This window comes from Manduca sexta, chromosome 17 (assembly GCF_014839805.1).
Source record: "Manduca sexta isolate Smith_Timp_Sample1 chromosome 17, JHU_Msex_v1.0, whole genome shotgun sequence".
In the NCBI taxonomy this organism is placed as follows: domain Eukaryota; kingdom Metazoa; phylum Arthropoda; class Insecta; order Lepidoptera; family Sphingidae; genus Manduca; species Manduca sexta.
In genome coordinates this window covers 5,950,367-5,967,193 of record NC_051131.1, presented here as the reverse complement: position 1 = coordinate 5,967,193, position 16,827 = coordinate 5,950,367, and the positions used below count along the sequence as shown (strand labels likewise).

The 16,827-nt window shown below is 36.0% G+C and overlaps 1 protein-coding gene and 1 non-coding gene across 13 annotated transcripts in view; one reads left to right on the top strand and one right to left on the bottom strand.

Annotated features, from left to right (window-relative positions):
* The window catches only part of LOC115454561 (serine/threonine-protein kinase tousled-like 2), a 46,139-nt gene extending 36,437 nt beyond the window's left edge, over window positions 1–9,702 (top strand). For 6 of the 12 annotated variants that reach the window (XM_037439769.1, XM_037439771.1, XM_037439770.1 and 3 more), the window contains 13 exons: window positions 353–443; window positions 1,068–1,220; window positions 1,382–1,530; window positions 1,672–1,746; window positions 1,841–1,981; window positions 2,053–2,258; window positions 2,808–3,051; window positions 3,349–3,533; window positions 3,831–3,974; window positions 5,223–5,370; window positions 6,458–6,708; window positions 7,350–7,569; window positions 8,552–9,702. In XM_037439769.1, coding sequence (XP_037295666.1) covers window positions 353–443; window positions 1,068–1,220; window positions 1,382–1,530; window positions 1,672–1,746; window positions 1,841–1,981; window positions 2,053–2,258; window positions 2,808–3,051; window positions 3,349–3,533; window positions 3,831–3,974; window positions 5,223–5,370; window positions 6,458–6,708; window positions 7,350–7,569; window positions 8,552–8,770 — 2,226 coding nt within the window. In that variant the 3' untranslated portion in view covers window positions 8,771–9,702. Of the gene's footprint in view, window positions 1–14; window positions 253–352; window positions 764–1,067; window positions 1,221–1,381; window positions 1,531–1,671; window positions 1,747–1,840; window positions 1,982–2,052; window positions 2,259–2,807; window positions 3,052–3,348; window positions 3,534–3,830; window positions 3,975–5,222; window positions 5,371–6,457; window positions 6,709–7,349; window positions 7,570–8,551 lie in introns of those variants that run through there. The other 6 variants (XM_037439768.1, XM_037439776.1, XM_037439773.1 and 3 more) reach the window with 5 other exon arrangements.
* A 3,271-nt stretch (window positions 9,703–12,973) lies between these two features.
* Window positions 12,974–13,066, bottom strand: Trnay-gua. The gene is made up of 2 exons: window positions 13,030–13,066; window positions 12,974–13,009 (listed from the first exon to the last, which is right to left on the bottom strand). It is a non-coding gene; the product is annotated as a tRNA-Tyr (tRNA).
* Window positions 13,067–16,827: the final 3,761 nt, after the last annotated feature.

The following is a 16,827-nucleotide window of genomic DNA, read 5'->3' as shown; positions in this document are numbered from 1 at the left end:
ACTTTTTCACTGGATTCAACAATGCTTACGGCCTTGTATCCTTGTAAAATGGCGCCTCGCCCGTCGTTATTATTATTACATTCGGAGCAAACTTCGTGACGATCTCTACGTTCCCCGCGCCCCTCCCCGCGGATGCGTATCCGATTGTCGCGGCTGGCGTTTCGTTTACAACTTGTCAAACTAGTTAGGTTATTTGGACTAAAAGAAAGTAATAAAGTATTTGATATGAATGCACTTCTCGATTTGTAATTTGTGAGTATATAAGTGTTGTTGTTTGTGAAATGAATGTTAGCAAACGTTTTTGTGCAAAAGTTGGGCGAGTCATATGTAAAGACGCCATCTTTCTTTACAGATGTCAGCTGGGTCACAAATTCAGATGGCACCACAAACCACTGTCAACACGGGGCAACCACTTTACAATCAGGACTCCAATATGAGCACAGGTAAATTGTGATATAGTGCTGAAAGTGCCGTCAAAGCTGGTGATTTGTGAACAGTGCGCCAAGTGTTCAACGTTCGTAAGCCGGTTTTGGTTGCCGTGCGATGTATTTACTTTTGATCTCCGGAGGGCTCGATCGGTGTAAAAAAACTGTCAATAAACGAGAATTGTGACGTCGTATTGTCGTGTACGATGCCGGATAGGAACCGTGAAAGTGTCACTTTTCATCCCGAGATACAAGACTGTAATTGCGAGCCACAATGCATGACTATAAAAGCGGAGATATCATAAACCACGTCGGCCTACTGAGCTCCTTGTCGAAAAGTGAGTTTATCAATCCGTATTCATAGATGTATTTTACACAAGTAATATCCATTTCATTTTCGCCAGTAGATACCTCATAGGGCTTAAGCATTCAATTAAAACCCAAGGAAAGACAAGTAGATTGAATAATGCTATCCCTGAATTTGATTTGACCACCATGGCTCTTATGTTTGTCTCATGAGGTACAATAATAGTTAATGTAAACAAATCAAATATATTATAACAATTATAAAAAAAGTGAACATAATAAATGTAAACCAATTGTGTTTGATTGTTCGACTTAGTTTTATATTCCCATTTCCAGGGTCATCTCATAGTGATAAAGAAGTTGATGCTTTAACTCCGGAAAAGTCTGCAGCTATGCGAGGCTCAACTGCAGGACCGGGTGTGGGGCTGGTGCCACCCGGTGGTGCTACTCCTACTATAGCTGTGCCTGAGAAGAAAAGGAAACGAAAAGGTTATTTCATCTATAATTTCATAAATAATTGTTATTTAATATATTATATGATTATGATGTAAATATTGAAAAAGATAGTTTATAGTTAATATAAATAATGTATATAGTAATTTTTACAGCATGACATAGGATTAACATTGTTGTTATTCTATATATTTCAGGAGATGAAGGTGTGGGAGGTGGTGGTGGGAAACAAAGGCACAATCCAGACAAGAATATCCGGGAGTACTTCTCCAAGCATCCCTCGTCAAGTCCTGTGAGACACACTGGCGCCAAATCTCCTTCACCCCAGGGAGCTAATTATCCTATGGTACTTTACTTTTATGAATATTATTTGAATTGTGTATTGAGCCTATTTAAAATAAATATAATGGTAAAAGAATAGAATAATATAATTCATTTATATATATAACTAATAGAATTGAAAAGGCATAAAAGATTTTCACAACATGTTTTTCAGTACCCACCGTCACCTTCCGCGTTGCATACAGCATCTCAGCAAAGACCCCACACTACTGTTAAACAGGTACTTATTATCCAATTCCACTTTAATAACAAAGTACCTGTTTTTAATGTGACACAATTTTGTAGCATAAAAATGATGAAATAAAATATTACAGGTTCAGACAGAACTGACATGTCAGAGGATACAAGAGTTAGAAACTCAAGCATCGTCTGACTTAGAACTAAGAAATAATAAAATAGAGGAATTAACGAGGACTAATGAAGAATTAAAGCATCAAGTGCAAGCGCAGAGCAAGGTTAATGATTACATCTTTTGTATGATATACATTGTTTAAGAATGCTTGATATGAACATAATGCAATTTTAGGTTATAGAACAACATAAGTCACACATTAACAAATGTATAGAAGTGGTTAAGAAATTGTTGAATGAGAAAAGCACAATTGAAAAGAAAGAAGCGAGGCAACGGTGTATGCAGAACAGACTGAGGCTGGGACAATTTGTGACGCAACGGGTCGGCGCCACCTTCCAGGAGAATTGGACTGATGGATATGCATTTCAGGAACTCACAAGGTAAGTGCACAATAAAATGGCATTAGTGGCAGTGTATACAGGCTGTGCGGATCAAAGTTCTGGGTTCAAATCCCAAATCGGGCAACACTTAATAACTTTATAATATCAATTGGAATTTGATACCCTTAAGTTGGAGGATAACAAGCAAACTGCTGTAGTAAAACCTAAGGCAAATCTATCATGAATTTATTTGGAAAGGATGATGATCCAGTGTGATAGTGCTGATTAATGTGAGAAACATTTTGATTAATGTTGTCCCTTATTATTTTTCATAAACACATCTTAAAATTGTTTATACAAATTATAACCATCTAACATATTTACAAGAATTAATAAGGAATTAACACTCTTCTTGTGTTGGTCATTTAATATTAGAATGATTGCAAAACAGCACATGCAAAAATTAAAATACTGATTTAAATCATTTAAGAATAAAATCAGTACCCAGAGGTTTTACAATGATACAACATACTTAGCCCGGGACATGAAATATTTTATTTTGTAAACTTTAAATTACTTAATAGTGATAACATTTTACGCACCAATCAGGCGGCAAGAGGAAATAACGGCGGAAAAAGAGGAGATCGACAGGCAGAAAAAATTGTTGATCAAAAAGCGGCCCGTCAACAGCGAGGGCGGCGGCGGGCGCGGCAAGCGCACTTCCAGCGCCGCGCCCGCCACGCCGCAGCCCTCGCCGCTGCACAACGGCACCGACGCACCCACCTTCCTCAAGCCCGACCCGCTGCCCAGCATGACCTACCAGGAGTACTACGAGGCCGATGAGATTCTCAAGGTCAGACACACTCCACTACCAACCTTATATTATAAATAAATAACTATATTGGCCGGAAGCATAGCATTTGCTATTATTATTATACTAGACTGGCCAATACTGGCATTGTCTTAGTATCTCTTCAAATTGCATGATAATCCTCAGTTTATAATTCTTGTATTCACTATGAATGAATTGAATTTACATAAAAGTTTTAATGCAGTATGCATACAAAGTAACCGCAAAAATTCCGGCTCTCAGAAATAAAGGAAACAAACCCAACATGTCAATAATATATTTTACTACTTGTATTTGCAGGGTATTTTTTTAAAATATAAACATTTATTACAGTTAAGACAGAGTGCACTTAAAAAAGAGGATGCAGATTTGCAGCTAGAAATGGAAAAGTTAGAAAGGGAAAGAAATCTTCACATTAGGGAACTAAAACGGATACACAATGAAGACCAGAGTCGGTTCTCACAGCATCCTGTACTCTCAGAAAGGTTATTATTTTTTTAACATTTATGTATTACAGTTTTTGTAACAATTTTGTGCTGTTTTTGAGTATAATTTATATAGTTGTGTGCTGTGCTGAAAATTACAATAATAAAATGGAGCTGAGTTGATATTTATAACATTATTTTACAATAGATTACTTGCTACAAGTTGGAAATTCTCATAGCACTTGTTATTAAATAAATTTTACATTAACCACTATTACATTTAGTTACATGTAACTTTAGAGTTTGGCAGAGTTGCCATTGTATTACAATTGGTGCTCATATTCACTGTTCTTGCAGGTATCTCTTGCTGATGCTACTCGGTAAGGGTGGTTTTAGCGAGGTCCACAAAGCGTTCGACCTTCGGGAACAACGTTACACGGCTTGCAAAGTCCACCAACTAAATAAAGACTGGAAGGAAGATAAGAAGGCCAACTATATCAAGTGAGTCGTGTACGATGACAAATACGACATCTTGTTTATTATATTTTATCTATTAATACTTTGGTTAAACATAATTTTGACATTGTTGGCAAGGACACATTTAGTACAACATACCAATTTATGTTGTATTTGATGACGTCAATAAATTAATTTATAAATGGTCGCATGAATATGATTCATACAAATTGCCTATACAAATACAAAATCATGTTAAAATTTATTTCAAATTGTGTGTTTGGATATTGTTGTATGAGAAACATTTAATATCTCTCGATGCGGTAGATAATATCGGATAACTAGATAAGAGTATGTGGCGAGTGAACTTTTCTAAATATTGTATAGCATAATTCATACAACAGGACATTGTATGGAATCATCTGACCGCTAATTATACGCAACGATTATAATAAAGATCTTAATGAAATTTATTTTATTATTACTCAAAATGTAGAAAAACATATCTTGTGATTATTCAAAGAACCTTGAAAGTTTGCCTTGGATAATGAGTGTTAGCTTAGTGCATGCATTTTGTTTATTTTTTATCAATTTGATTTTGCAAAACAGCTTTAATATAGAGTTAATGTATTAAATATAGTTTAATGTAACAGGAAATGTATTTAGACTTTTTGTAATAATACAAAGCATTTTCTAACCTATCATTTTTGAAAAATTACGATAGAAAGTTGTACTAAGCGATTATAAGTTAATTATTTTTTACTTATAAAAGAAACAAAGAAGTGGCAGGTTAGGAAAACTAATTTTAACTGAAGTAGCCATAATTGACCACAGTAATTATAATTTTTATTATCATCACTCACAATGTCCGCTGCTGAACATAAACTACGCCTAAAAGGTAACCTAACCTAGCCGACGCGACCTGTGGGAACAGATTTTTTATTTCGTACTATTTATCATAATGCGCATAAAAACTCATTAGTCATAATGTGGTAAATTAAAAGAAATGCCTATGTGCGTCTCTGAAAGGACTGATGTTAAAATCATATTTTAATAAAAGTTATTCATAGGATAAATTTCAACAAATCTAATTAAATATTACACAATAAAATTGGTCAATTGTTTCACATTTATATTTAGTCAAGTTTGAATTTATTTGATGGTTATATTTTATTTGATGATGAACTGTGACTAATTAAGCTACTTCTCTTATAGACTCCAAGCAAACGCTTAAATATTTTTTTTATCAAATTGTGACACTAAACGTAACCTATTCTCGGATGTTCGTTTCAGGCATGCGTTGCGGGAGTACAATATCCACAAGGCGCTAGACCACCCTCGCATAGTCAAGTTATATGATGTATTTGAAATAGATGGAAATTCATTTTGTACAGTTCTAGAATACTGTAATGGACATGATCTCGATTTTTATCTTAAACAGGTATGTGTTTTGTTTATTAAGTTTCGATTTACACTTTCATGGAAAAAATGTCGATCAGACCAAAAAAGGTGCAGTTTTGGTGAAATGGTGATCAATGGTCTAAATGTCCTAAATTCGTCAATAAAAGACTTTAGGCATGGCATAACAGTATATTAGTAATGGATTTGATGAAAAAGGTGTAGCATATTGTATGTTTAAAAAAATATTGACTACGGATGACAAATGAAATAACCAAAATTATAAATTTTATAAATTTGATACATGTCGCAATGGATTAGTTTAGTGTCTGCAGTTGATTGTTTTCTTTTGCGATCGACAAATCAATAGTTTAGCAGCCAGGACTGATTGGCATTTCGCTATTTTTTGAACACGCTTTTATTATTACTTCTATTATTAATTAGCGTGCTGGCGGTGAATGAGAATTCTTGTCCAACAAAAATGAACAAATTTTTTTTGGATTATTTGTCTAAGAAGTCGTATGAAATTTAAAATGTGAAGATACTGTACACTAGATGTGCAGAAAGCAAAAAAAAAACTACAAAAGCTCTTAAATGAATACAATTACTTTTATGTATCTATTTGCTAAGTGCGTTTGCCTTTTCTGAGCAGTAAAAAGATTGGTTACATTTCAATGATTATAGTCATTTGTTCATAAATAAACATGTCAAGGTTGTCCCATGCAAAAAAGGACTTATAATAATTTAATAAAAAGACCTTTGTTAAGATCATTATTTTACGTAACTGAATTGCTGTATTGCGATTTTATGTCTATAAATGCAAACTACCTAATGAGGATTTTTTTTAACATAATGCCGGAAATCATGATTTTTGTACGTTTATTTATAATTCACAAGCATAAAGACAAAAACGAGAATTAAAGATAATATAACATTAAATTTTATTAAGAAGCTACTAACAAGCTAACTGTTTGACATGGTTTTAGTAACAGTCCCCTGCATGGCGATAACTTTTGTTTGTTCCACCATGAGTAATTTTTATGTGGTTTACAGCGGCAATGTTATATAGATTTGCGGCCTCACAATCTATTAATTAGTTTGTTTGTAGACAACAAAATTTAATATTTCAGCATAAGACTATCCCCGAGCGTGAGGCCCGTTCGATCGTAATGCAAGTGGTGTCCGCGTTGAAGTACCTCAACGAGATCAAACCGCCCGTCATACATTACGATCTGAAGCCGGGCAACATACTACTCACGGAGGGCAATGTCTGCGGCGAGATCAAAATCACGGACTTTGGCCTCTCCAAGGTGATGGACGAGGAGAACTACAATCCGGACCATGGCATGGATCTCACTAGCCAAGGGGCGGGTACTTATTGGTGAGTACTATTTATGGTATAGGTCCGTAAACAGACTGATATTGCTCTCAAATACCTAAATACTGGCATAACAGAAGAAACAGATGCACTGACCATATTTTTAATAGGAAAAGGAACAGGAAGAGGAAGGGGTTTGCTTTGACCTCTGTAAATCATACGCAAAATGGGAAGCACTATTACTTCATGTCTTTTTCTGTGAGACAATGATAGTGTTCTGGTCGAGCCAACCATTCATGCAGTAGACGTCTTCTGTTCTCCTCTACCAGTACTCAAAACTTGTGATCTACTAACTGTAAACAAATAAGTTTTACATGAAATTTTAACGAGTTTCTGATATACGTGGTGAATACAGTGCACCATATTTTAGTGTATTGCACTCAGTGAATTGTTGTGAAAATAATATTTCACGTCATTTGCTAGTGGGAGGCCACTTCAGCTGTAAACCTGGACTATTCTGTGTTTAATCCTCTCTTGAACCCCATCTGGAATACTGATGGTAGGCTCACCAACTATTTCCACATTTATAGAGGAAATTAAATTGGTAACTGTCCAAACTCTGAGGGCTACAAGCGTGACAGAGACAGTATGCTACGTATTTCAAAATAAATTTGAATATATTTAAAGTTAAAGTTTATTTTTAGGTATCTGCCGCCGGAATGTTTTGTCGTCGGTAAAAACCCACCAAAGATAAGTAGCAAGGTGGACGTGTGGAGCGTCGGTGTGATCTTTTACCAGTGTTTATATGGCAAGAAGCCTTTCGGGCACAATCAGAGTCAAGCGACGATACTGGAGGAGAACACCATATTGAAAGCGACCGAAGTACAGTTTGCTAACAAACCCACAGTCAGTAACGAGGCTAAGGTGTGTCACTTTGGTTTAGATTGACTTATATATAAGAATAAAAACATTGGAACTAGGTATTAAAAAACATTCAGTCTCTTAGGGCGATAATCACCAGTGCCATGTATATTTGTAATTTATAGTTCTTCATGGTTAATACTATGTACGCAATAGTAATCTATTGCGTATGGGCAGACGTGGCGATAACCATTATGTGAACAAAAATCAATACAATTTCATATTATTTTTCATATTCTTCACAAGTTGAAACGCAACACGCTTCTCTAGATGTTGCAGAAAAATATCTTTTTGTTTTATAAATAGATGTCTTTATATAACCTAACGTAATCCGATCTGGAGAAGTGATATTGAAACAAAGTATGAAGTATCTTTTATAGCAAATGGGAATAGGTGTGTCGGCTAGTAATAATTGTCAATGCAGTTGATTTGGCAATATTTTGCTTTCTCACTTTGAAATCATAGGGAACTTTATGTAACATCAACATTTATGGCATGGTGATTTAAGATACAATTGAATTTTGTTGCGTTTGTAACTAATTTGAACTTGGTTATTTGATTGATATGATGGTCCTCAGCAAACATGGGAACGGATGGCCTAGTTTACTTTATATACAACATCCATTTCTTTTAAAGTTTTCGTATAATAATTGTTATGTTGTGATAAACGTAATTAATGCTCCAAGTAAGTGCCTTGAGCAGTGTTCATGAATTATGATTATTATTCTCCAAACATGATCGCACTCCAACACGGGTTTGGTGCCACATGTCTTACATATTATTATATTGGAAAGTTTTAATGTGGTAATTATTAATCTGTCTACAGCACCCAATCCCAAACAAAAAGTCATACTGATAGTCTCATCCAAAATAAGACTGGTTCAGGATTTTTAAACCAAGAAAGTAATTCACAAGCACTCAGTAGATAATTATAGTGCAGAGGGATTGTTGAAGAGGTTATTAACGTAATTGTGTGTTGTGGCAGAGTTTTATCCGCGCGTGCCTGGCGTACCGCAAGGAGGAGCGCATCGACGTGTTCGGGCTGGCGCGGCACGAGTACCTGCAGCCGCCCATGCCCAAGTCGCGCGGCGCAGGCGCGGGCGCGGGCGGCGGCGCGGGCGCAGGCGGCGCGGGGAGCGCGGGCGCGGGCGGGGGCGCGGCCGCCTTCAGCTCCAACATGTTCGGCGCGGGGTCCAGCTCCTAGCCGCGCCTCCGCCGCCCGCGCCACCCGGCGGCGCAGTGACGGGCGCGGCGCGGCTGGCGGCGCGGCGGTGCGGCGCGGCGGACCGACGGAACCACTCGTGTGCGCGACACTTATACTTTCAAACTTGTCGGTTGAACATACAACTTGTAAAATGACTAAAATATCATTTACGGAATAAAATTGTTTAAGATTATGCTTACTGTTGACCGTATTTATTGAGCGGGTGATAAAATGTGATTCTCCATTTGTGAGTGATGGTTTTATCCTTTTATCACTAGAGAGGAACCCTTGGGACTGTCCCTTGCATATTATATAAGTTATCCCTATTAAAAAAGTTAAAATATTAGTGAACGTTTTTTATTTATCGTCAGCAGTCGTGGAGTGTGCGTATCATCACATGTGCCATGTGATGCCGTGTGATTTGCTGCTCGCGTATAGTGCGTCGAATGAATACAAGATTTTATTGTAAAGATTGTTAATTAAGTAATCGTGACTAGAATACTTCACGCAAGCCTGTATTTGCTCTACTGTTAAGTTATTATACATGTTAAGCTGGAAATGTGAACTCTTGTCAATCCGCAACTGTAATCTGCTACTCTGTACTTATTCATAAGTTCATCCATCACCTCATTACTACACATTGTGATTGTATAAAACAACCCTCATTTCCTCAGTGTTTCTTGGGAAGCTTATATAGTTGTGGGGTACCTATTATTTCCAACAAAGACTATGAACTTTAATAATGTGAGCATGTGTGTGATTTTAACAGTGATAAACTTCACACAATGTAAAAAGTAAATTGATAGGAAACAGCTGTATAATGTAAGGTCATATCAGTTTTTTGAATTAATAAAGATAATTCGATAGGTCACAGCTCAGCGGTGCCAAGAGGACTGACCGAAATGTTATGTAAATAAATTCGTTACGATGTTTATCCGAGTTCTAAATCAATGAAAAACCATAAACGAGTTTGTTCAGTTGAGACAGATTATTTTCCCCTGTAGTGACCTCTAGTGAATGTTAAAAATACAAGGAAAAAGTCCATGATAGTAAAACATGGCTCCTTTAGGTTCATAAATTCCTGTAGCGTATCTCGCAATCCTGCAGCTTTCTGTCTTATATTTTAATTTCAGTAGAACTTGCAAAAAATGTAAACAAACATGTGTTATTTACATGATTGTTTTGAATATCAAGATGTGAAAATGAATAAAGAGAATTGAATACAAATACATGTCTGTTTTTGAGGTACTGTTTAAGCTGTAAAAGAATTGTCGAAAATGTTTGTTTACATTTTTATAATTGTAATGAATTTGCAGTTTAAGGTGAATGATCACTGAATGGTATAATCTCAGTCTCCAAATTCATCCTTTTCAAACAATAATATAACGAGCACGTTGCTCCAATAGATAAGCACTATGGGTGCCCATAAACAGTAGCATACCAAGTTTGATTACAGCACTACACGGCACTGAACTGTGTTGCGTCTGAGACAGACGCGGTTTCATAATGCCAGCAAAACTGGACATGACACATACCCTAATGGAGTATCATATACGAGAGACTTGCTATCTGGAAGTAATAGTAATACGAGTGACTTATCCCTCATACCTTGGAATTGAATTTGTCTAAAATGTGATATGATATATGAATATTTTTTGAATAAATTATTAAGACTTGTACACATTTAAGACAAGTTCAATAAAAATTCAATGCAATGAGTTCCAGTTACCCTCGAAAAGTGCTATAAAGTTAGGCTCGGTACCTTTTTTTCTCATTCCCACCAACTAGTGGTAAGCAGTGTATGCTGGATTTTTATCGACTAAAAACCCCCATGTTTCACTCCATCTGCATCTTGGTGGAGCTCTGGGATCTCAAGATTAACACGCCAGGACCATACCAGAGCGTCGCTGAAAGCACTGCATCAGTGGAGAAATAAGAGCCGACAAAGGTTAATGCTTTAAGTTTCATAACTTAAAGTGTTCATACACTACATGTATTGATTTGTACTAAGCGTGTTTTTGGTGATTTGCATCTACTAATAATATATACACGAATGTCTGTCGAAATGTTTGAATGTTTGTTAAAAGTAATCGTTGTTTGGATTTGAATAAAATTTGGTACAAGGATAAACCAAGGATCTCCCGCGAAGACCTATTATTACCTATCAAGCTGTGACCTACATTTAATAAAATCTTACTAATATTATAAATTAGAGAATTTATGAAGGTATTTGGATGTTTGTAATTATGCTTGTGGAAGTAATTGGATTTAGATGAAATTTGCCACAGAGATAGACCGTATCATGGATTACAATATAGGCTACTTTTTATCCTGGTAATTTGCTGCCAAAGGAAATTATGGGATTTTTTAAATCAGATTCTTTTAAATGGGTGGCGCTGGCGTCGTGCAGTTAGCGCTATGAATCGCTAAGGTATTTTACGGTAGGGGGAAAAGCTTTTAACACGGATGAAGCTATGAGCAACACTTACTTAGCCTCTGTAATATATTTTTTTACTCAAAACAAAATGTAGACTTAGGTATAAAGCTATTTATTAGGATTATATACCTATCTAAAAGAAGTCGCGATTAAAAGTTTGACTCCGTTCAGATTTACAAACAGGGATACCATTATAATACCTACCGTATTAGTACCTATTATAAACATACAGATTGCGGCGTCAGAAACACTCCCGTCAGAGACATTTGCGCGTTGGCGTCCTGATGATCGGCATGGTGATCTTTCATATAATGCTATCTTTTACTTAGTTACCTTACCTAACAGTTTAGACTTAAAACTGTGGTATTTTTTGCTGTCAGTGGGCTTTCCGACGTACTAAAGAATTGATTCCTCCCGGTATAGTCATACTCTTTACGAGTCGCGTCAATCAAGAGATATCTAGTCTAGATCTAGGACGCTATATGAATAAGGACACTAAAAACTTTGGTAGCCATCTCAACTTAGCGCATGAAATTCCAATCCAAAGAAATTTTAAATTAATAATCTTATACTTATGACAATTTATGAAAAATTAAGAGTAGATACATATTTATGTTTCAATGCGCTTATCTAAATCCACTCCTAACATTTTTTTTATGAGGAGCCACTGGTTCCTTGCCTGTTAAAGGCAACTTTTTATCCTGAGAAAGGATTTTAACGTGGGTAGAATCGCGAGAAAAACTAGTTACATAATTATATACAAGGTTATACTTGCATTGCATTAATTACATTTTAAATACCCTAAGGCCACTACTATTACACGAAGAGTATTTGTCGGAGCGGTAACATCAAACTTTCAGACAAAATTACACACACCACATCCGTACTAAATTACCTACAGAATTTTCAAAATATCAGTAAAGTAAACCAGGATTTTTGGCAAAATGTTAACAGGTAAAGAGGAATATCTGGATTCCTATAGTAGCGCTATGTCAAAATATCTCTGTATAAACAAATCTTACATAAGTAATAGTTCTTTGTAAAATAAAAAAAAAGAAAATTAATCCTGTATCCACCCCGTTCAATCACAACCCTCTGTACTCATAAGAAAAGATTTTTTTTCATACTTTAATTATAAATATGTTTTGATGTACCTATCCCTTTAGAAACAAATAAGTCCCTATTCTCTCAGTTTGTGTATTATGGCAGGGGTAGCTTAAAGCTGTGTTTATTTGCGTGAATAGTCCTCGCGAGTCGCGGTGTGGATCCAGGGCGCGCGTTCACCGGCCTTTGCTGAAAGAAAAGGCTCGCTGCATTAATGCAGGGTGCTGCGTGCAACAGTCGTGAAAAGTGTGGGTCATTGTGCATATTTGTTTTGAAGGCGGACACTTTAGTGTGAATGAGCTCTGGTAACTGAATAAAACAATTCCATGAAATTGTTATTCGTATTACAATAATCAATTGTAATTAACTATTATTTAGTTATCTAAATTCAAAGAAGTAATACGTAATACAAAATACAAATATTTTTTTAGTGAAAAGGGTCCTAACAAAGCTAATAAAGTTTTATAATTTATTATCGGTAACCTACCAATAAATCCGGTACCGGTAAATTAGGTAACTAAATTATTTTTAATTAAAAGTGGTTGAAGTAACCCATCACCTATAATATAGGTGCACCCTACATGTTATCTAGACTGCTATTGAAATTGTCCACATAAATTAAAATGTTAACAAAGTAACTTTTAAATGTACAGAGCAAAAAATCCTTCGAGCCGGATTTGAACCAGCGACCTATGGATATCAGCGTTAAATATTCCCTCTACAGTCCACCGCTCTACCAACTGAGCTATCGAAGGTATGTACTTGGGTGCGAAATTATGTGATTAATTTTGTTTTACACAAAATATTTTATTTAGTAAATTTTAATAACAGCATAAACATGGCCTTTTCTATGAAAGGAATCCTATCATACTGTGAATAATATTGCGAATATAACGCGCACAGTAATCATCTTTTGAATTATGGACAATGTAAAGTGCCTACATAATAATAATATTATGTATTTAAATACGCGAAATTTACTTTTTTAGTTTTAGCTTTGCTACTCAAATCCTGGGCACATAACATTATGATAAAGATCTAAGTAGTAGAGATAAGGGACTGCCTCGGTGGCGTAGTTGCTTGCGAGGTACGATATTGCTTGAGGTCCTTGGTACTAATTCTGGGTCGGGCAAAGTGACATTAGGTTTTTTGCTTCTCTATCGGCCCCGAGCCTGGAATTTGTTTCCGATATAGCTATGCGCTCGCCGCCTATCACACCATCGGACGGAATAGACAGACAAAAAGCGGGTGCATAAGTTGCGCTACACCTCCGCGAGTACTTGCTGGCGGTAGTAGATAGCGACCACCATATACAAGGCGATAAAACCCGCCATAGTGGCCCACGTAACGGTGTCGCGTTCCAGGATCAGTCTGTGTAAATCTGGTTCCAAGAAGCTGGCATAGTTGTGTCGATTGCTGAGGGGTAATCATCTCTCGTCAGTCGACATTCTATTGGACCCCACTCCACTAACCGTCAGGTGCAGTGGGGTCATTTTGCTGTACAAAAAAAGAGAAGTAGAATAAAAGGCGTCTGTGTACGCGTATGATGATGTATTTTAGGAGTACGTACCTTTGCAAAGATAGCCTCAAAAGTAGCTGAACAAATTCAAATTTTCAAATCGCTTTATACTTTTGTGTTCTTATCAACAATTGTTTTTTCTAAAATAAACTTCAAAGACTATAATTTATTATGATAAACATAAAAGGATATTTTGATTAAAGTTTATGTGTAGAAGCATACCGAATTTGACAATTTACTTTTGTGGCTAACTGTACTTAAGTAGGTTCCATCTGGATCAAAGTCGTATTTTTGGATTTTTATATGCAATCCGTTCATTAACGAATTGAAAACTGATAAATATTAACATTATTCAAATTTAATTCTTCAAAACTTTATTTTCAGTCTTTGACAAATGCTCATAGAACAGTCTGTCCTTTTTTGTACATATACGCTAGTATAGCAGTGGCGTAATCATAGTTAATTAGTATTATTAGTACAGGTGTCGACTAGTACATTAGGATTGGAGACATTATAAAAAAGCAACTAAGTAATTAGACTAACACACTTATTAGTCCTTTTAGCTAAAGCATTCAGCTGACAATGCTCCAACCGGCTTTTCATTATTCTAATGAATCGCACTGCGCCGATGTTTCCAACCTTTGTCACCATACGGTTAGCGCGTTTTCTAATGGAAATGTCCATCATTCTTTCATCCAGTTAATTGAGCGGCTAGACTGACACTAAATAATAACTTTGTTGTTGACAATATTAAAGAAAGAAATATAAATAGCTGCCTAGGTAGGTACTTATTATTTTGTGAATGACAGGTAATTAAAAAAATAGGAATATTGGTTTAATAATTCGCTGATCCATTCTTTGCCGCTGTTGTATTTTGTAACAAGTACTTCTAACGAGTGTAATAAAAATAACAATGTTGCACGCCTAAATTTTAGTGCATCGCAAAGGTACTTATAGTTGTATTTGCGCTTTATCCAAACACATTTTGTTTGAGCCCAAATGGCAAGTATGATTTTGTAGGCTATAGTCTGTAGTACATTTCTTCTTCTTCTTCTTTAAGTGTCTCTTCATAGTTGAAGGTTAGCCGTCAGCTTCTTGTATTTCTTTTTATCATTGGCCAGGCGGAACAGGTGTTCAACGGAGGTGATACCGGTCCACTCCCGGATGTGTAGTACATTTGTTTGGTTTAATCTAAAAAAGATCTATATTATGTTTATTTTGAATTTTTTACTTTTAGTCTATGTGTTATATCTGTGTACTAGTATTAATTAAATATTTGCATTAAACTGAATTAATCAACTATTTTATATTAAATGACCACTAACCCAAATACTATCATCTTCGCTTTCTTAAATTCCTCCTATAGGAAGGTATTATTTAAAGCTAACAACAGGTCTTCATTTAATTATTTAAATATTAATTAAAGCCAATAAAATAAAAGGTGGGCTTTAAAAAATGACTTTGAAAATAAACTAAATATAGATGCCCTAGATGTTTAAGGGCGTTATGACAGAGTGGGTCTGCGGAGTCGTCGAAGGAGATAATTCCCGAGCCCGGGGTGGCTTTGATGTTCAGTGGCCTTGGGCTGGCATGCGGCGGAGCGTAATCTTCAACCGACACACCAGCGGGCAGCGACATCGGCATTCACCAACTTGACCTTTATTTGTCCCTATGTTTGTTCAGCTGTTAGGGTCTATAACTCTATATTATCATACAAGGCATAAACATATCTATTGTGCTGTTCTTTTATCTATTTCTTCTTTCAATGATATGCGTTATTGTTGCACGCCTATTAAGAAGGAATATATGTATTGGCATGTCTTTCATATAATTATAATTAATGGCTGTTTATGCATTAGCTCAGGCTTGATTTATACAATGACAAATGATATACATTGCTTATATATTGGCGACGAGAAAGAAGTATTGATCAAGATAGCAAAGAACTGTGTTTTGCCACCAAATGCAAAACACAGTTCTGTTAAAGTTGTATTTTGCTATAGTTATGGAGAATTGTATTTTATTTTACTATCGGGAGCGTTTGCTATTGCTATTTGTTGGCAATAAATTATAAAAAGAATAGTAATGACTGGTATAAGTAGTATTTTTAATAAACCCAAAATGTCTGCGGGTTCCTCAAAATTGTTTACGATGTCGCTAAGCTGTAGTGTGCAAGCTTGGTGAATCTCCAGAATGTAGGACATAAAATTACGTCAATATTCTGGGTGGTTATTATGAAATTTTACATGTAGATTGTTATATCTTAAGGTGAATAGCACCGTGCCACACATCGCTCTGTAATACAAAGTCAGTAGTACGTATTGTTGCTATGTGGCTCCCATGAGTCGGCTTCTACGCTTTATCGTTCAATTGTACACAAGTTACACAGCGTATTGCTGTCGTGTCATGCTCACGTCCAAAATACCTTTCGTTAAAAGATCATCCTTGAAAAGTTAATAACGAAAACCAAAGACCATATCTGTGAAGGCGTTCTAATCTGGCCTTGGCATGATGCGATTATCGGTGAACTACGTAATTTGCAACCCTCTCGAAAATTGACTGGTCGCGTGCAACCCCCAGGCTGACCTTCTAGAACAATGTCAATGTTATCTGATTAGCTCTGCTTAGTGTTACGGTGTGGAACCCTGCGTCGTACGCGTAATGCTGAAAATCGTTTGTTATTCAACGAAGTCATGTTTATACAATGTTGGTATTGACAAATCCCAACACAAACACATCCGGTTTTAAAAAATCAGGTAAGTAGGTAATAATGTTTGTTTAATTTCATGTTGCACAATTAGATATTAATAGATTTATGATGCGATGGTTTACAAATTTTACACTTTTTCTTTGACAAGTACGGTTCACTTCATTGTTTTACCACCGCACCTAATGGCAAGCGAAGTAGAGCCCAAAAAGTGTACTTCTCTCCTTCTATCAATATGATATGTATGTACCAGTTGTAAACATTACCAAATTTTTGTAATCGTGGGACAT